The sequence below is a fragment of the Lissotriton vulgaris genome, chromosome 2_1, assembly GCF_964263255.1.
Source record: "Lissotriton vulgaris chromosome 2_1, aLisVul1.2, whole genome shotgun sequence".
Classification (NCBI taxonomy): Eukaryota; Metazoa; Chordata; class Amphibia; order Caudata; family Salamandridae; genus Lissotriton; species Lissotriton vulgaris.
This window is the reverse complement of record NC_141687.1, coordinates 2,041,933,165-2,041,954,389: the sequence shown is the minus strand read 5'-3', so window position 1 is coordinate 2,041,954,389 and position 21,225 is coordinate 2,041,933,165. Positions and strand designations below refer to the sequence as shown.

General features: G+C 45.7%; 1 protein-coding gene across 1 annotated transcript in view; it reads right to left on the bottom strand.

Annotated features, from left to right (window-relative positions):
- The window catches only part of CEP152 (centrosomal protein 152), an 804,909-nt gene that overhangs the window by 344,915 nt on the left and 438,769 nt on the right, over positions 1–21,225 (bottom strand). The window contains exon 19 of the mRNA XM_086958276.1: positions 13,474–13,740. Coding sequence (XP_086814402.1) covers positions 13,474–13,740 — 267 coding nt within the window. The remainder of the gene's footprint in view (positions 1–13,473; positions 13,741–21,225) is intronic.

Sequence of the window (21,225 nt, the reverse complement as noted above, 5' to 3'; positions counted from 1 at the left end):
AAAGTGTATGTCAAATTGGTAGCACCCAATTGGAAATGGCAAACTTACTTGAAAGTCCCTAGTATATGGTACCCTGGTACCCAGCGTATGCAAGTTGGAGGGGTACCACAGGGCTTGCAGCACTGGCTGTGCAGCCCTGGAGGTCCCATAAGTTTAAAGAGTCACCCAGTCAGCCACTGCAAACTGGTGGAGCAGTCCTATACTGCTTGTCTGACTTTGCCATTGAAAGCAATGGAAAAACCATTCCTTCCCCTGTACATCTGTTTAAGTCAACACATTGGCTGGCCTTTTGAGTCCTAGAGCAGGGTGCAACATATGACATGGGCAGGATATGGGTTTTACGTGTTCGTTTAGTAAGCACGCAAAACCAGTGTTTTTACTGTGGAAAACTTGGTCACCCAATTGGAAATGACAAGATTACACACTGACCCCTCAGCTGCGCTAACTCCTAACTAACCACAATGAGCACACCAAGGTATTAAACAACTTGTTACATTGAGCCCAACTTGTATCTCAAGTCGAAATTAATGTAACTTGTTGCAGTGTGTAGCTTTTGCAAGCTGCCACCTTGTTGCGTTTAAAACTCCTGTGCCTTCCTCGACTGTTCCACGAGGCAGCATTATGACCTCCTGGAGAGACGTGCCAGCAACTCTCAGGAAGGAGGTGACACCTTTCTTCCAGCAAGAAGCCACTTAGATGTTGGCCTCAAACAGGAGGCTTCAAAGCAGAAGTGACCTTTGTAGGGCAGATGTGTCACACTAGGGAGAAGGGCTGCCCCATTGCTTAGGCATGCAGGTTGGCAGGGGGAGCAAAAAGCGGAAAACCAGTTTCCAAACCCGTTTCCCTCAGGTGTGTAGGCCTGAGGTCGCTACACCCCAGGGGTGTCTAGGGAGGTCTGTACACGAGAGAGGGGTTTCTTCAACTTGAATGTGGGCAGAATGGTGCATCCTGGGATAGCCAGATGCCACACTCCACAGGAAGTGGTCAGCAGGTGGGAAGGAACCTGGTAGCCCATTGCCTACCAACCGCACCATGCCCTGGAGGCATTTTACGAGCACCCAGATGTCAGGTCTCAACTGACTTGGAAGAAGGACCGAAGAAAGACTGCCCTCCTGCACCGAAGGACCAGTAAAGAGAGGCTGCACCGTCCAAGACTGCACCTGGTGGCTAGCGAAGACAGGGACTGTGCCTGCTGTGCACTGCTCAAGGGTAAGCTGTCTCCAGAGCCCAGTCAAGCGAAGAGTACTCTAAGAGCCAGCCCACTGGCCTCCTGTTCGCAGCACAGGGACACAACAGCTGAGAAGCCGTCTGGTGCAAGTGGGTAAACTTAAGTCTTCAAGTTGCTACCACCAGCACCATGTAGCACCAAGGACCTAGACCCGATGCACAGAGTTGCACCAGAGTTCACTGAGTGCTGTCGCAGAGCTGCTGGGACCCTCAGAAGGCCAGTTATCGATACAGGATGGATTGGCCCGTGACAGCGACACCAGGCGACTGGTAGTCCAGTGGCAAATGGGCTTCAGCCAGACTGTAGAGGACTTGGGACTTGATCCTGCAAACAGGACACCCTCACCATCTTCGTGCACCGAGAAATCCCTTAAGAAAGACTCCTGTCGACCACATCGTATCCACAGCATCCTTTAAGCAGCTTCAGCATCCTTCATCCCTTCGAGAAGGTAACTGTTTCTAAGGAGTTGTTGGTCCCCTTGACTAGCTCCCTGCCATACTGGGTCACACCAAGTACCTCTAACTGACCGTATTAACACCTACTCAGGTTTTGTTCTTGAAAACATTTCAAAGTGTCAGATTTGTTGAATTTGCCAAGGCTTGCTTGCAGTTGAGTGAAAACACTTTGATTTATTATTACTAGTAAAATCCATATCTCCGGAACACTCCCATGCATCTTTTTTCATTCTAGTGTCTAAAATCATATAAAAATAAAGTCTATTTTGATAAATTGGGTCAGATTTCTTGAGTGTTGTATCGATTTCTTCTTCAATTATTTTGGTGCTGTTTAAATGCTTTACACTTATTCCTTTAAGCCTTGCTGTTCAGTGCCACAGCTACCCAAGGGTTGAGCTCTGGCAGAGGAAACCCAAGGGTCCTTAAGGGGTTGGTAAGTGTATTACAATGTATTACAATGTGAGGGTGTGAAAACCCACCGCTTAATACATCCTATTTCCTCACACCTCGGATTTGTTTCTGCAGATGCAGAGTCTCTGTGGGAGGTAGAGAGTGACTGGTGCAGTTGTTATGGTGGCTTGGTGGAAGTTAAGGCAGTGGTTGAGGTAGGCAGGTTTGGCATGGTGGAGGGCTTTCTATGTGTAGGTGAGTGGTTTAAATTTTCAGCTCTTCTAAATTAGTCGTCAGTGTTGCAGTGTAGCACATGACGTGAGCATTGCATGGGATGCGGAGGATGAGTTTGACGGCGACGTTCTGGGAGATCCAGAGTCTTTGTAAGAGTTGAAAAATGTGCTGCCAAAATCTAGTCTGTTGGTGATGAGGGCCTAGGTGACCGTGCATCTGGTATTAGTGATGAGCCATTTGAATATCTTGCAGAACATACGGAGCATGAAGAAAAATAATAAGGCAACGGCGTTCACCTGTTTGACCATCATGATTCTGTTGTTCAAAATTATGCTGAAGTTTTAGGCATAGACAGTAGGTTTGGGTGTGTGTCCCAGGTCGGTTGGGGACTAGAAGGAGTCCCATAAAGAGCTCCCATTCCCAAAGATCGGGACTATTGTTATATCAGTGTTTAGTCAGTTCGGTTTCATTCAGTTGGCTACGTTTGACATGTAGGTGGTGAAGGTGGCCCTGGTGGTGTGGTTGTTGTCTGTGAGGGAGATGATTAGCTTAGTCGTCTGCATAGGGGACAATGCTGATTCCGTGGTATCTTATGATGTGTGCAAGAGGTGCCATGTAGATGTTGAAGAGGGTGGGGCTCACCGTTTATCCTTGAGAACTTGTCAGATGAGGTTCTTGGGTTTGGGCATGTGAGGCAGAAGGCTGGGTCCAGTCAGAGAGAAAAGATGCCAGCCATCGTTGGGCGGGTCCTTGTACTCTGGAGTCTTGTGATGACAGTGCTATGGAAGATGGCATTGTAGGCTGCAAAGGGGTCGAGTTGTATGAGTGTTGCGGTTTCCCCTTTGTCCATGAAGGTCCAGATGTCGTCAGTTGCTGCAATGAGGATGGTTTCCGTCTGTGGTTGCTGCAGAATTCAGACTGCAAGATGAACAGAAGGTGGTGGTGTTCATGATGATAGGAGAGTTGGGTTTTTCTAGAAGTGATATGGCATAACACCAGCAGACAATTTGAAGCCCATATTTATCTGATGCTATCGTTTGCCATTGTCCAGGGAAGACTTGGCTTGGCAGTTTGGGCTGGACTGTTCCCATGAGGCACAGGGTCAAGACTGATTTGCATATGGCCATGTTTAAACTGGGGTGGCTTGGTGAGCAAAATAACAATGGATTAAACCCAGATCTGTGACTGGGGTGAATGTTTTGCCATTGTGCAACATTCCATCCATCATCTTGTGTGTTTTGCTATGGTTTGCCATTGAAGCAGGCATTACCTTATCCAGCCTTCAACAGGGTGCCTGAGTACCCTAAAAAGGATTAGAGGTTGTGGATGCCACATGTTGGTGGGTGGAGGTTGTGAGGGGTGGCCAGGGCAGATTTGTGGCCCTGGTTCTCCCAATGGTATTGGGGACACGTCTACAACCACAAAAAAGCTGAGAAGCCTCTTGGCCGTGGTGACTTTGCTGTGAAGAACACTTTTCGTAGCCCATATGTAGGAAGACGCTTTTTATGTGGTAATGCCAATATAAGTGTACACCATACATAACGTTCAGATGACCCTTATTGGTTTACAGGGCTTAAATTATTAATCCCAAATTCTCTATTTGTGGTAGTGTGGTTGAGTAATTTAGGCTTACCGGAGGGTAGTGGTAAGCATTTGTTGTGCACATAGAGTCAACAAATGAGACATACACTCAAGAAATAAATACAAGACCAATGTAGAAAAACAGAACAGATTTTAAAATAATTTTAGACACCAACAACATCGGAATCAGGTAAGTACTTTCAGAGATAGGATTTTGAGACTATGTAAAGATATAGCAAAATAGTGTTTGTGATATATGAGCCTCGAATGTAGTAATGTTATCCTATGGGAGAAACCTACAATGTACACATATAGTTGCAAGCGTTTCTGGAGGGTGCCTTTTGGGACTTAACGTTCTTAGAGGTCAAGCTCCAAGAAACCACCAGCAGTTCGGATTTACCTGCACTGGTGAATCCTGGTGCACAGTTGCTGGTCGCATGGGTAGCCATGAGCACTATGTGTTAAAGTCAAAGGAAGGGTACCTGTAAAGGAAAGGCTGTAAGTGAGGACATGGGGACCCCAAGGTGGACTCGGCTCTTGAGGGTTTCTGGGGCAAAGAGACGCTGTCGGTTTACGAGAACTCCGGCTGTGGGACTTGGGTGCAGAGGTGTTTTTCCCAACGGGTAATAGCCTTTGGACTACTAATTCCTGGGGTGACTACACCCCCATATGACCACTTCCTGTGGAGAGTGGGCATAAACCTGACCCAACGTTCTTAATTTCACCAAATTAAAAAATGGTGACATCCTTTCTTTGCTGTCCACTTCAGGTGGCCGACATTAGGGGTGTGCCTAGTCTGAGAGTGCAACATGACTACTGTTTATCTGATTTGCCGCCAGCTCTGGTTCCAAATAAGCCTCGGGCAGTGGGTGGCGTTCCCCAGGTCTAGGGGGAAGTCATAGTCACATATTAAAAGAGGCAGAGGCTTTGAAGCCTCTGGCCTGGACATGTTAAATCACTTGACATCCTGCTGGAGGATCACCACCTTCATCTGGAGCTGGCATTGCATCTGGCCTCAGAGAGCGGGCTCTCACCTGCTGGGGGTCAGAAACTTGTCTGCGTTGGCTGACTGGGTGGTACCAGTCAGCCAACACACTAGAGGACAATTAGGTTTTCAGGGGGCACCTCCAAGGTGCCCTCTGGGTGCATGTCCCAATAAATATGATACTGGCACCAGTATAGGTCCATTGAGACAATGTGTTTAATACCAAACACCATTAGTTTAGCCATCATGTAGCTGGGTAACTCTTAAAGGCCAGTGCCCAGTATATATACTCAAGATGGCTTCCTGATCACAAATGCCTTAGCAATGGAACTAGACATCACTGAGATATCTGCTTCTGCAGAAATGCCCTCGCATGTAATATACTGCAGCCTGCCTTAGAGCGCTAAGGCCTGCTGTAGGAGTGACTTACATATAAGACATACAGTGTACCTGGGCATTGCACACTAGGAGTGTGCAATGTTATGTTTTCATAAGGACTTGCGCCCCTTTCACTCATCCTGCAATGGAAGTTTGCATGCAGTTTTGGTGTGGGTCCCTTTGGGTGGCACCATATATGCTGCAGCTCATAGGAACTTTTTAGTACCCATTGTAGGAAGTGCTCCTTTTGACATGGTTACCCCCCACTTTTTGCCTGACACTGAATGCAACTTTGACTGAATGTGCAATGGGTTCTTGCTAATCAGGTTCCTAGTACCTGTGCTCTTTCCCAAAACTGTACCTTTGTGTCCACAATTGGCACACCACTGGACTACATGTAGGTCCCTTGTAAAAAGTACCAGTGGTACCCAGGGCATTGTGACCAGAGAGGGTCTTTAAAGGTTGCAGCATGTATTATGCTACCCAAAGAGACCCCTCCCCAAACACATGCACACTGAAACTGCAGCCTGCATGTTGTGGCGCAACTAAAAGTGGAGAGTAGACCTGGCACACATCCCTGGGTACCAGATCTGCCGGCACTGCCAGACGCATAGGTAAGTCACCCCTACAGCAGGCCATACAGCCCTGAGGCAGGAAGAACTATACCTCTGGTGAGAGCATAACTGCATGAGCAGATATGCCCCTATAGTGTCTAAGACCTGTCTTAGACATAAGTACATGGAGAAGACATACTGAGTGCATGGGCTGGGAACTTGTCACTACAAGTTCCACAGCTCCATGATGATTTCACCAAATCCCAAGACGTTTGGTACTAAAGATCTCAGATTAATGAGCCCATACTGATGCCATGGTTGGATTAATTAATCAATGCACTCAGAGGGCACCTCAGAGGTGCTCCCTGAAACTCTACTCAACCGCTAGTGTGTAGCTGACTGGTATGCACCAGCCTGCCACTTCCAGACAGGTTTCTGAACCCCTGAGGTGAGAGCCTTGTGATCCAGAAATAAAGCATGCTCTGGGTGGAGGTGCTTCACACCTACCCCTAAACAGGAACAGCATTCAAGGGCGGTGAGCCTCAAAGGTTTCCTTCCCTTTGGTAGGCTAGCCAGGGCCTATCCAGCTAGTGGAGATGCCCCCCCCCCGATCAAGCCCCTCTTTTGGCGGCAAGGTAGTTGGGAAAATAAGTAGGAGAGGTGTGTCCCCTCTGAGCCAGGACGACATGTAAGGTGTCCTGAGCTGAAGTGGCCTTCTCCTTAGAAAATCCTCCATACTGGTCGTGAGGATTTTAGCCACTAGGATTAGGATTATGCCCCCTCGCCAAAAGGAGTGGACATACAAAGGGTGTAGTCACCCTAAAGTTAAGTAGCCCATTGGCTACTACCTGTAACACCCCTAAATTGCATATCTGGGGGTGGACCCTGAACCTCAGATTCCTTGTGACCGAAAGAAGAAGAAAAACAAGCATTTGCAATGCAATAGGTCTCGCATTAGGAAAGTGTGAGCTATTGGTATTGTAAATGACAAATTCTATTAATATGTGGTGGCTTTGAAAATATATAAATTAATAGCATTGTTATTCACAAGGCCAATAGCTTACACTTTCCTAATGCGAGTCCTATTGGCTATGGCAATGCTTATTGGTAGCAAGCAAGGACAGTGCTGTTGTGGTGCTGAGTGATGATGTGGTTGGGCTGAGTGATGTGGTGGTATCCCTGAGTGATGTGGTGTTGTTCCTGAGTGATGTGGTGGTGCCCCTGAATGATGTGGTGGTGTCCCCGAGTGATGTGGTGGTGTCCCCGAGTGATGTGGTAGTGTCCCTGAGTGATGTGGTGGTGTCCCCGAGTGATGTGGTGGTGTCCCCGAGTGATGTGGTGGTGTCCCCGAGTGATGTGGTGGTGTCCCCGAGTGATGTGGTGGTGTCCCCGAGTGATGTGGTGGTGTCCCCGAGTGATGTGGTGGTGTCCCCGAGTGATGTGGTGGTGTCCCCAAGTGATGTGGTGGTGTCCCCGAGTGATGTGGTGGTGTCCCCGAGTGATGTGGTGGTGTCCCCGAGTGATGTGGTGGTGTCCCCGAGTGATGTGGTGGTGTCCCCGAGTGATGTGGTGGTGTCCCCGAGTGATGTGGTGGTGTCCCCGAGTGATGTGGTGGTGTCCCCGAGTGATGTGGTGGTGTCCCTGAGTCCTGTGGTGGTGCCCATGAGTGGTACCCCTGAGTGATGTGGTGGTGCCCCTAAGTGATGTGGTGGTGTCCCTGAGTTATGTTGTGGTGCCCCTGAGTGATGTGGTGGTGTCCCTGAGTGATATGGTGCAGCAGCACTGAGACTGAAGCTAAGAACACGAAGGGTTGAGTGCTAAAAAGCGCTTTCTGTTTATCAAAGCACAGAATGATGGAGAAAAAGATAGGGGAAACAGGAAAACACAGGGAGAGTGTATAGTGATAGAGGCAGCGCGGCTGGGGCTTGGACAGCAATCAAGTACGAGGTCGAGAAGGCACTGAATGGGAGAACACGGAAAACACCCAGGGCCAACGAAAGAAGATGCAAGCACATGGGAGAGCAGGCGGAGACAAGCTCTCAGCATTGCTGTGGCGGGGAGGGGGGGGAGGAGGTGCGCGCGCGGAGCACATTCCTTTGAAGTCTGATGTGGGGGTGGGGGAGCGGCAGCCTTTGAAGTCTGATTAGGGGGGAGCGACAGCCTTTGAAGTCTGATGCGAGGCACAGACAAATGGGGGTGTTTGACGTGACTTGCTCTGTGCACGCGCATAGATCACATGAACTGTGTCTAATCCGCCGTTTTGCTAGACTGTTCTTTTCCCCTTACTATAATCTCGCCGGAGCAATGCGCAAGCACATTGGCTCAGGCAAGACCTAAAAACAAAGTTGTCAGCAGTGAAGACTCCAGACAACTGGCTTGGCCCCAGCCCAACCGTTCTGGCTGCAGCCCTCGAAAAAACCTGTTCCAAAAAGCGACTCGTCCTGCAGGCCCAGGGACCTCCACAACCCTGGGAGGATTACCTTGCTTGCCTAAAGACCAAGAACTCCAGAGGACAGAGGCCCTGTCTACAAACAAACCAACAAGGAGAGCTCCACTGCCTCCACACATACCTCTGCACCCGACGCCTCTGTCCCGAGTCTAAGTGGTCCACCGGTCCCAAGAAGGTTCCTGAGCTCAAGCCCAACCCCGCAGTGACCTCTCCTGCACAAAGGATCATCCGACCTCAAAGGACACACCTATACCCGCAGCCCCCAGGCCTTGGGGAGCCCGACCGACGGCGCCCAGGTGTACATCAACATTCCAACTTACTTCCAGAGCCACCGTTAACATTCGTCCAGCCTTCTGGTCTGAGCCTCCAACTGTTGTTCGAAATCTTCAGGCTCCATTGCTTTGCATTGGGCACCCGATGATGTATTGGCATTTTGCACCTGGATGCCTCTGTGCCACAGAGAGTGCGTTTAGTGCTGCCTCAGGCCCCCCTAGTCCTAAACGCCAGAGATTGAGCTCCAACACAGATTTCACTTACCTGCAAATCGGCACCTCTTTGCATGCCCCTAGTCTCCACTGACTAACATTGGGCCCCAGTGACCGAATTTGACCTCTGCACCTGGCCGCCCCAATGCCACTGGTGGTGCGGTCGCTACATTCACCTGACCCCTGCCCAGTGTTGGTCCTAAAACAAAAGACTGGGTTCGTAAGTCATGTACTTACCTGTGAAATTACAAAATTGTTTTTCCTCCTAATGTTAACAGTGAACTGTTACAATTGTCCACTTTTTATACTTGAAAACTGATTTCATAAAACGTATTTGTGCAACAAAGTTTCGTTGGTTCTAAGTAATAAACATACAAAAAGTTATATTTTTACAAATAATTGGTCTTGGATTAAGTCATTGAGTGTGTGTGTAATCATTTCTTGCCTGAGAATGTACAACAAGTGCTTAACACAGCACTCTGATAAGCCTAACTGCTCGACCACACTACCACAAGAGAGAGCATTAGTATAATCTACTTTTAACCTCTGTAAAGCCTCTGGGGATCCACTGGACTCTGTGCAGACTATACCTTACTTTGGTATACTATATACGGAGGCAGCTTCCTACACCCATGCCCTGGGTAGCATAGGTACCATTTAACAGGAACTTACAAGGGTCCCAATGCCCTTGCCAACTGGGGTAAATTGAGCATGTTCCAGTTTTTAGGGAAAGAGCACTGTCACTGGGGCCTGTTTAGCAGAAACGCAATGCACATCCAATCAAGAGCATCAGTACCAGTGGGGAAAAAGTGGGAGCGACCATATCAAAAAGGGCACTTTCCAACACCCTCCAACAGCCATGGAAAGAGCAAAAGGAAGTGTGAGGTTGGTGGGGAACCATGTCGAGTCCCAACGACCGGACATTTACCCTACCCTTCTTGGAATGCTCAAGAGCAGAATTGGCTTTGTCGCCCAACAGGCGAGTGCCATCGATGGCATATCTATAAGGGAAGCCAGGACATCCCTCGAAAAGCCAGTCGATCTCAGTCAGCCATGGCGGAGGAGTACCACTGCCTAGCTAGTCTGTTTTGTTCAGTCCACATCTGATGGCGAACTTTGCTATGTCCCTGCCGTCGGCGATAGCCTAGATCAGGATAGTTCATGCCTCCTCAGAGACTACAGGCAGCACTTGCCCAACCCAGTCTGAAACAGTGTGGCTATATCGGCCCTAGAGGCATGCTGCGTTCATAGACCACACGGTATCCAGCCTCTTGAAGTCTCTTTCAGGTGGAATAGTAGGGATTCACTTTGGAAGTTGAGGCCTGCACCGCTGGGCTCTCAGGGGTGGGGTGCTGAGCGAGGAAAGCTGGGTCCCCAGGAACGGGGCAGTGCTGTCATCCAATCTTCCTGTGTGTGGGTGCTTGTGCAGGCCTCGACTGAGGTCCTGAGCAGGACATCAGAGAGGGCTACATTGAAGATCAGTAGGTGTGCTGTGTGGGATATCCCTGGCTGAAGCACCTTCATCAAGACACTGGTCTTGACTTTCACCAAGGGTAGCTGGAGGTAGAGGACCTCAGTCCCCCTCCTACCACCATAGCAAATGATGCCACTCTATGTCGAAGCCACAGTAGCAGGCGTGAGCATGCCAATGTCTAGGGAGGTGTTTAGTCACAGCCAGCTCCTTATACCAGTTGTCTTCATCCAACTGGGCCAAAGAGTCTTCATGGGGATGGGAGATGCCACAAAGAGCCTCAGATCCACCCCAGTCAAAATCCCCACAGACCTGACAAAGAAAGGAGGCTTCGTCTCCGACCCCGATGGTCGATGGGGTCGGGTGAACACAAACTCAGCTCTGTATGCGATCCAGGAATGACTATTGGCTCAGCAACACAAGGAACGGTTCAATGGGGCCGAACCCCGGCAAAGGACTTGGATTCGTGACAGATTTGACCTTAAGGAGCAGTTGTACCTTTTCCTTCTTCGGTGCTGCATCAACGTTGTCGGGGAACAACATGTCGGCAAACCGGACTTCACAGGATCGGTGCCTGCGGAGTGCAGGGGAGTGATACCTGTATTCCAAGGGAGCTTCTTGGCGATTTCTTAAAGGCTGGCGGTGCTCCGGGGTTCTTGGAGTCCTCTCAGGCTCAAGACGACACAGCAGGCAGCAACTGCCGAGTCCTGGAGGCATCAGGCAGTGTATGGTATCTTTTCCTTCAGCAGAAGGGCTTCAGTTCTTGTGCAGTGGGTCTTCTTTGTCCTGTCCTCCCGGTGCCACCTAAATACTCAATTTAGGAGCGTTATAAGGGGAGACAGGTAGTAGCCAACTGGCTACCTACCTTTAAGGTGTCTACACCCTCCAGTGGCCACTTCCTGTGGGAAGAGAAACTACCCTAGCACTGATGGGTTGTTTCTCCACCATCCCAAGATGGTGGGATTTTAGGAGAGGGGTTCACATCGCTTGTCCCGCCATAGGGATGGTGCAGGCTAAGTGGGGACCCTTCCCCTAATCTATTTAATTTTCCTGCCTGTCCTCCTGTCCAAAGTGGAGTGGGAAAGGGGGCTTAGCATCCCCCCACTAACTGGAGGAGGTGTGAAGCAAATTCACCCAGAGCAGGCGTTGTCTCTGTCCTCTGACAGCACTGCCTCATCACGAGGTCAGAAACATGTCTGAGGGTGGCAGACTGGTGAAAACAAGTCAGGGACCACACCAGTGCTTAGTAGGTTGTCAGGGAACCCTCTAGAATAAATAAAATATTACACAATGGCATCAGTGAAGATTTACTAAACATTTTGTTTGGTATCAACCGTCTTAGAACTCAGTGGAGCCATCACGGAGCTAGATCGCTTCACTGTCTTGACAAGTATCTAGCCCATGTAATTCTTATGGCTTCCCTGTGCACTTACAACATCTCGGAATAGACAGGACATTAAAGGGGCATATCTGCTCATGCTGCTATGTCCTCACATAGGATATAGTGCATACCTGTCTTGGGGCTAAAGGCTTGCAGTAGAGGTGACTTACCTACATCTTATGCAGTGTATGGGTGGCATCGCACACAGTGATGTGCGCAATGTCGACTCTTCTGATTTATCTGTACCAACACATGCAGCCTGCAATTGCAGCTAGCATAAACTTTGTGAAGGGTGCCTGGGGTGGCACAACCAGTGCTGTAGGGCCAGAGGACACTCTTCAGTACCCATGCCCTAGGTACCAGGGGTACCATTTACTAGGGACATACAGGGGTAGCTGAAATGTCCCACTTGTGGTAGAGTGCTTGGGAAAGAGATCTAGCATTGAGAACCTGGCAAGCAGGGACCCAGTGCACTTACAGTTTATCAGGCGCAAAGCGGCGGCTAACCATGCAAAAAGTAGCACTTTCCTACACAAAGGTACTGCTTACGATTTTCCAAATCCCGTTGGATGCATGGGGAATATTCTAAGGTAAGGAATCTGCTGCTAGAAGTCTTATCAGATAATGTGAATGAAGGGAGGCTGGACATACTAATATAAACACCCTGCACCATTCTATCACATCACACTTATGGTGCAAGCATGGTTACAAAGTCCTTCAGGAATGAGTAATGCATTACACCACACCCAGACTTAGGAGCAAATACAATAACATGCATAAAATGGGAAAGTCTATGAAGAACACCATAGAATAACTGTTTCTGTAGACTGAGCAGTGGACATAGATGATCCTAGTTAAACTGACATTTGAGACAGCTTGTTCAATGTGCTGTTTCTTGTAAATGTGTACAACCTATTGTTCAAGTGATTTATGATATTTTCCAGTTTTAAAAAGGGGAAAATACGAGGTTCTGGAGAGCACAGAGCACGGAATTTCAATGGAATAGTTTGGTATGAATTTATCAAATGTTTACCTCAGCGCTTTAAGAGGATGCTGCATCTCTGTATCATATATGAATCCAGAATAGGAGGTGCAGTTTTAATGAAAAGGCTATTGAGTACATACCTTGCTTTGTTCTGTTAGTGGAACTTACAATAGAAGGGCGCGAGGTCTGCATTTTTATTTTAGAAAAAAAGTAGGCCGCGGTTCAGGAGCATCAGATACAATTTTCCCCTTCTCCTTATAACGAAAGCAAGGAATCAGTTCAGGCATCAGCAGACCTGTTTGGGGTCAGTACAGGGTGATTTCTTTTGTAGCAAGAAAGATGGGACTTTAGAGAAGTATTCTTTAGAATCTTTCTGTAAGAAATCTCAAGATGCTTCCCTCAACTTTGCTCTTTTTTTCTACTTAAAGATTTTAATTTGGGCCCTGTTCAGTTAAATCTTTATTTATATTGGCATGAACTTTTCTAGAGAGTCGTAGTATCACTGAGCAAATTACTAGCCCGCCACATATGGTGCTAAAGAAGCCTTGACCAACCTCTATGACTTTGTGGGTTCAATAATAGCAAGCAGGCTAATGTTTCTGCATGCAAGCCCGGGTTTCAGGTGCTGAGGCGTAGCCTCATCTGAACCTGTGGCAGCCCTGTGTCTAAAGAGGCAATGGCAAGCCTGCAAGTGAGCTGGGTTGGAATCTTGCCGTTGTACACAATGAAGGAGTGCTGGCCCATAGTAACTGTCTGTCCTATTCTGGATCACAAACATATTGAACAAACACATTAATAATGCCTTAGACTCCTGGATCACCTGGGTTTTTCTTGGATTTGAAGGTAACATGCTTTGTTTTTAAAGAATAATCTAGGATGCATTGATATGTTCAATACCTGATTGCTAATATTCTCACAGTGTTGAATCTCTAAATCAAGCACAGCCTGTCGAACAGCTTTCTCCTTCTCGTGCAAGGAATTCTGAAGTTTAAGCTGCAGCTCTTCAATGACTTCCTTGCATGATGGATCAGTGGCCTCATTAGGTTCTGTCTGAATCTCAACATTTTTGTGCTCCAGCACTACTGGTGTATTTATTTCTTTCACCTTATTGTTCAGTCGCTGATGCCAATCCTTTTCGGTGTTGAGAACTGCTTGTTCCGTCACCTGATTATAGCAGACATTAAAAGGAAAATATTATTTATAAGACTAAACATCTGGGTTATTAAGAAAGTTAAACTGAAATATAAAATGTGTATGTAAACCTTTGATGAAATAGCTGCACTCAAATCGTTCTCAGAGACCACAGAAGCATAGATGTTCATGAACTTAGCATGCAATTTATACTGTGCATTTGAACATGATGGACTGGAAACAGTAGCTTGTATGTGCTGGTGGCATCATTAATGTAGTGTCATAAAATAGGTCAGAGTAAGAAATCCATTTACTATTATTAATACTTGCACAATAAAAGACTACGTCACTGCAGACTAAGGAGAATCTGTCAGTTGCCAGCAACCTAATATATTTACATGTACTAATTATTTTAAGAAATATATATATATATATATATATATATATATATATATATATATATATATATATATATATATATATATATATATTCTCCATGGCTGGTTCCTTTTGCCACTCAGACAGCGCTCGATACGGGTGCGGCGCCCTGCAGCTGAACCACGCTGCTGATATATTTTCCACAGCTCCCTCACAGGAAACAAATGGGTCGCACTCCACGGGTTCTCTTTTGCAGTTTTTTATTTTTCAGTTACATTCCACAGGCAGATGTTCCGATCTACGCGTTTCGGTATTACAAATACCTTGCTCACGATATATAGTTATGTATATGTATTGTTATGCTTTTAATAATAATCATAATATTTATTGTTTTAAATATGAATTTAGCAATGAGATTACAATATCGCACTGTTTGTTTTCCCCCACAATATATTTTATGTGCAATGTTAGTGTATTTATACAGATATTAATTATATTGCTACAATTACCATAGTGAAGCGGACTATGAGTAAGTCTGTCTTCTATATCAACAGCTATGATTTATGGTCACGTGTTATATGACAAAAAGTGCTCTGATTGGTGGTTCACAATTTAAATGTTATGCACTCACAAAAAACGCTTGTATCTGGTGAGCAAGGCGACAGGATCACAGAAACGAGTCAGATCGCGGCACCCTTGACACACTGAAAAGAAATAAATAAAAAATCTCTGCGGCATTCATTACCGGATTCAGTGTCCGTTCTTCTCCTGGAGAGTGCTGGCTTGTGCGGTGCGCTGTGGGAGCGTCAGCGTATATTCCAGAGGAGCAGGCTTTGGCTTCTCTCATAACGGACCCCTTTTCGGAATGAGGCTGATTGTTTCAACAAGTCGACAGGAGGGAGGCTCGAGGAGAGTCATTACGGATCAGCCCCCTGCTACACCAACGAAGGAGGAGCCCGCAGCAGGCGTAGAACGTACCTGTGAGTCGGCTGACTCGTGCCGGTCGGCGTTAAACGCCTGCACATAGTCGGGACTCGAGAAACTTCGGTATTGGCAGCAGGTGAAAAGGTGGTAATTGGCAGCAGGGGACTCGGTAAACCGCTATCAAGTAGCGTGTTTTACAAACAAACAAGGGAAACTCAGGTTGAGGCTGCCGCGAAATGGAGGAAGCGTTTGCTTTGCGGGAGAAAACAGCGGAAGATTTGTTTTCAAATTTACCGTCAGTTACTAATCCTTCCACACGGAAACAACATCAACATCATCATGGGATGTTAAAAGTTTGGCAAAAATTCTGGAAAAACACCACAGAATTGAGATGACAAAGTGGTGGGACATCAAATCTTTGGAAAAATACCAAGAAGCTGGTCGGGTCCCGAGAGGCTTGCGTATAATGCTTGTGCCCAGTTTCGACAATCCCAATCCAAAACTCCTAAAAGAATGGGCGGAAAGTAATCTTGACGCTTCAATGCGGCTTGTCTGCCTATTAATCAAATACGCCAAAGTGGATCGTGAGGTTGACCTAAAAGAAATCGCTAGGTTAACTGAAGAGCTCGATTCATTGACTACCCCTGAAAATAAGAGTATAGTGGACAAACTGTTGAAAGATATCATGGAAAGAAAGAACAAACTAGAGGACACTATCAAAACCAGGAAAGTCTGGAAGTTTGCCCGAGATAAGAACGACTATGGCAGGGGGCAAGTGTTCACATTTGCACGTAAATATGACTCAGTTAAAAAACATAGAGCTCTCATGCGACCCAATCCATTGGCTACACGCACAAATGAGACGGACCAATCTGCGAATATCAGCGGGCAAGAATTGGGGTCCAACACCAGTTTAACAGCGAGTGGCCAGGATTCAGATACGGGAAGTGTTTCTGGGATGTCTAGTTCTTCTTTGGCATCACTGGGGCCCATGACATGCGGATGAATTGGATTTTATAAGGGAACAAAGACTGCAGTCCCTTCGGTCGAGAGGCACGCAACCACAACCAGGCAAGCCAGGAACAGACGGCGGAAACAAAGGCACAAATGGTCAAAGTACAACAGGCAGAGGACGCCAGAATAAGAATTGGCGGAGGTGAATACAGGTAATGTCAACAAAACCATTGTGAATCCTACTGACATTGAACTTAACTCTGCTGAACAACAATTGTTAACGTTAGGCCTTAGTTTCTGCCCAGAAAGTAATTTTGGTTTTGTTCGTACACGGGTGGACGTTTACAAATTTATACGTAAACTAAAACTGCGAAAGTTCTTCATGATAAAAAATCAGGGCAGTACTACAAATAAAGACAATACCTCGACATCCAGAGTACTGACAGGCTTGTCAGCAGGAACGATTCCAATGTTAGTAACACTGCATACATTGATGGACGATGGTACTGAAACTCTGGGTTCACAAATGGTCGCACAAAACGAAGGGATAACTATTTCCCTACCAGGGTATAGTCCGTTTAAGCCATCATCCACTTTTGTGCCTATTATGCCGAGAGACGCCCTAGATATCTTTCAGGAAAGGATTACTGACTAACTTAAAACTTTATATAGAAACGTTTGCAGATCAAGACCTAAAAACAATGGCAAGACTAAAGAATATTTCCAACTTATGAAAAAGCTGAAAGACAATAAAAAGGTTGTTATCAACAATGCAGATAAGGGGGTGCAATATTGTCCTGTGGGACAAAGATCTCTACAGGGCAGAAGCTTTCAGACAATTAGAAGATGCAGAGTGTTAAGAACGCAGTGATGGAATTTCAGTACGTAAAATCAACAATGACTATAAAAATGATTTATCTAAGTGGCTGAGGGAAGGTTTAATTACCAAGGAAGAATACAAATTTTTGTATAAAGAATACACAGTTTTACCTTATCCCCAAGATTCATAAAGGACTGAACCCACTGCAAGGTAGACCCATCATCTCTGCTATTAACAGTTGTTTTGAAAGCACCTCTAAGTATGTTGATTACTATCTGCAAGAATTTGTTACAGCCTTACCAACATATTTACAAGATTCTAGAGACTTTTTGAACAAATTAAACACTGTGCAATGGACTAATGATATGGTGTTCTTGACACTGGACATAACAGCGTTATATACATGCATCAGGCATGAGGACGGATTGAGAGCAGTCAAATACTATCTCGATCAGAGAGAGATAGGAATGTACCAACATAACAAAATGATTATAGAAATGATCCGTAAATGCTTGATGAACAATGTATTTTTGTTTGATGCCAAACTATACAGACAAAAGAGAGGTGTGGCTATGGGGGCATGCTTCTCCCCCAGCTATGCATGTTTTCATGTAGGCTGGTGGGAGGAGCATGTCATCAGAAGGCACCACAGGGCAGTGTTTGATGCGCACATTGCCTATATGTGGAGGTATATAGACGATGTCTTTATTGTGTGGAAAGGCGATATATATCAGGCGAATGATTTCGTACAATGTATCAACAGCAATGATCTTAATTTAGCCTTTACTAGCAACATAAATAACACACGTACCAACTTTCTAGATATCGAGGTTTCAATTCACAATGGGGTTATTGAAACTAGTCTATACCAAAAACCCACAGCTGGCAATACGCTTTTGCATGCATCCAGTTTTCATCCACGACACACCATAGAAAGTCTCCCATATGGAGAACTTTTGAGAATCCGAAGGGCATGCAGTACGGATAAGGCATGGAAAGAATCGCAGAAAATTGCCAAAGCTAGACTGTTAGCGCGAGGATATGGGGCACGCAAGGTTAAATTGGCTTTACAAAAAGTCAATCAACAGGATAGGCGTGATTTACTATAACCAGTAGCTACCACCCAGAGTAGTGGAATGGAGCTAACCTCAGCTACATGTACAGATTCGGTCAGCTGCAATGGCAATTCTCAGTGCAGGTTCATTACCACGTACAGTAAGCAATCACATGCCATAAGAAAAATTATTAATGCTAAGTGGCCCATTGTTTTAACTGATGGGGTTCTTAAGGGAGTCTTGCCGGTAAAACCCAATATCACTTACCGAAAAGCATACTCTATGAGATCAGATCTGGTAAAGAATAGTCCAGAACTTTTAAATAAGGATATATGGTTATCCACAAAGAAGGGCTTTTTCAAATGTAGTAGTTGCAGAGCGTGCAAGTTTGGTGCGAATACTAAATCCTACAAAAACACATTTTCTGATGAGTTGATTGAGATCAAAGGCAATTTTAACTGAAAAACAGACTATGCAGTGTATGTTTTGAATTGTATATGTGGTCTCCGCTATGTAGGATATTTTCAAAAAACAAGGGAAACCCAAAAGGAATGCCACTAGGGTCCTTGGGCAGTAGTATATTTTACGGAACAGAGGACCCCAGTATTCAGAGATCAACTAAATGATAGACATATACTAAATAGTATATATGACTACTGTCCAGCCGGACAGAGTTTTTTTATTTTCAGATATAAGGTTAAATGTGTCAGTATAGCATTTATACAAAAGTGGGCACAACCTGTGACCCACAAAGGACAAGACAAGACATATGACAAACCAATTACGTAAAAGCGCACAAAGGCGGTCTGTACTAATAATCCATTTTAAAGACTGGAATTAAACCATAGCAACCCATTGTTTAACGCAATATGTGAATTGAAATAAAACATATGGTGCAATAAGGTCGACGACGTTTCGATGCAATTACCAGATACATGCATCATCATCAGGACAAAAGCTTGTGTGTCAAGTTTGTCTTGAGAGGTTTTACAAGTTCAATACCCCTATGGCAATTTACATAATGTTACAACAACATTTAAACAATACATAAGAAATTTGGGGAGAAACAAAAACAAAAAAGTAGAAAAATAATTATTAGAACTTGACTAGGTAAAATTACATAATACTTAAGCTGTCAGCTAAGTACTTGGTGCTGTGGTGAAGTGGTGAAATCCTTTACACAGATTGTGTGACATGTTGACACATGCTTGTGACCACTCTGTGACGAATTAGAGACTAATTCCGGTAGGACTTCGTTGTGAAGAGGATTTGGTTATGCACATGCAGTTGCAAGACATATGATATACAAAGCAGTTCAGTGAAAACATGCTTACGGTCTATCTTAATAGACATCGATTGATGGTCATGTCGCAAAAGGGGGGATTTTTGCACTTGCGCCATGTGTTTAATTAACCAGCTACCTAATGAAACGTGCCAAGGTGGAGCCAGATGTTCTGCGGGGCGTTTGGCTATATGCATGCTTAGTGCAGTAATAAACTGCAGCAGCGGCGATTCGAGGTGAGTGTTCTTATTTCATGCGGAACGGCGCAGTGAAAGTGCTTGTGATTAAAATCGAAAACGGGCATAGTGTGGTCCAGAATTACCTTAACTATGCATAATAGCATTCTTGGGGGATTGTGTTATTTATCAGACTGTCCAAGCGTGTGGAGAATTAATCACAACGCCTTAACCATTGGGAGCTATGAAGAGAAAAATACAATTAGCCTGTGGAATGTGGACAAGAATGGGAACATCATAAGACATCGCGAAACTTACTTAAGGTAATGTAGCCATGCTTGCGTTCTCAGTGGTTCAGAAAGCCATGGTTAGTTTCTCAGGGGGAGCAGAGGTATTACAATGCCCATGAGTGTGAAGGAATAATCACAGCGCATCACCGTTTGTAACTGTGGGGAGAAAGTGCTATATTTAGCCTAGATTGAGTGGACCAGGTCAGAAATGGCCGTGATTCTGCCAGGAACTTACTATAAGTAATGGAATCGCGCTCGCGTCCTCGGCGGTTCAAAGATCCATGATAGGGTTATCTATGAGAGCAGAGGTAATGAAAGGGTTAGCGAGTTACCTTCATCGCTGGAGGATTAGCCTAAGTTACATGGACCAGGTCAGAAGTGGGCGTGATTCTGCGAGAAACTTACTTTAAAAAACGGAGTCGTGCTCGCGTTCTCGGCGGTTCAGAATTCCATAATAGGGTTATCTATGGGAGCAGAGGTAATGCAAAAGTTAGGGGATTACCTTCTTCGCTGGAGGGTTAGGGATAGCGCGAGGCTCAAGCGTTACTTACAGTTTTGACATTGCCTGATAGCCGGACAGCTGGGTTCTAGCGGGGATCGCTTCGTGCATGCTGGCGGGAATGCGTAATTATAGAAAAGGGGATGGACTTGAAACAGTGAAAGGACTGTTCCTGAGCGGTACTGTGGATTTGGCGGCCATCTTAAAGTGGTCATTTGTACAGGGAGGGCTGAACAGAGTTCCTGTATACACTCAATGTACACTAGTTCTACGTGGATGGACAACAATATTTGGAACTGACAATCTTTATTATCAGAAAAGGCGCCCATAATGGACACTGTTAAAATCGGCGATGTGTGAAATTAAAAGAAGAGACTGTGCCTAGGCGGTTCTGTGGATTTGGCGGCCATCTTAGAGTGGTCATTGTTCTAAGGGCTGAACATATTACTGGTAAAAATCAATGAACAATAGTTCTACACGGGTGGAAATCATTAGTTGGAGTATCATGAAAACCGTCCTTAGTGAACAAGGTTAAAAACGGTGATGAGGGTACGGAGGGGTAGTGATTAGGCGTCCTTCTTAAAGTGGTGAAAAATGGAGTGACCAACGTGAAGTGAATGTGCTCGGTGACCTTCTCAAGTCATAACTATTAGACATTTTTTAACAGTAACATATTGACAATATTATTGGCTCAGTTAGAGCAGAGAGGTCCAGTCCTCAACTCTGTTGAGCCCCTTTTGTATACTGTCTGTCCTCAGGATCCAATGCAGCTCCTCCTTATTTAGAATTTGCGAAATGTCTACTCCTCTTGGGGGAGCCTTGACTTGTGTAATTACAGTCCATGTGAAGTCGTTTTCAGAGTGCCCTTTATCTTTAAAATGTTCCACCAGTGGTGCATTGGCAGTTTGGCATCGGATTCTACTTCTATGTTGTCCCATACGCAGCTTGATCTTCTGGCTGGTCTGTCCTATATATATCATCATGCAAGGACAGAAAATTGCATACACCACATTTTGTGAATTGCAGTTTGTAAAGTGATGTCTCGTATATTTGATTGTACCATAAGTGAATATTTTACCCTCTATAGTTGTGTCACACGAAATACATTGCCCACACTTTGCATGGCCTTTCACAGGGGGT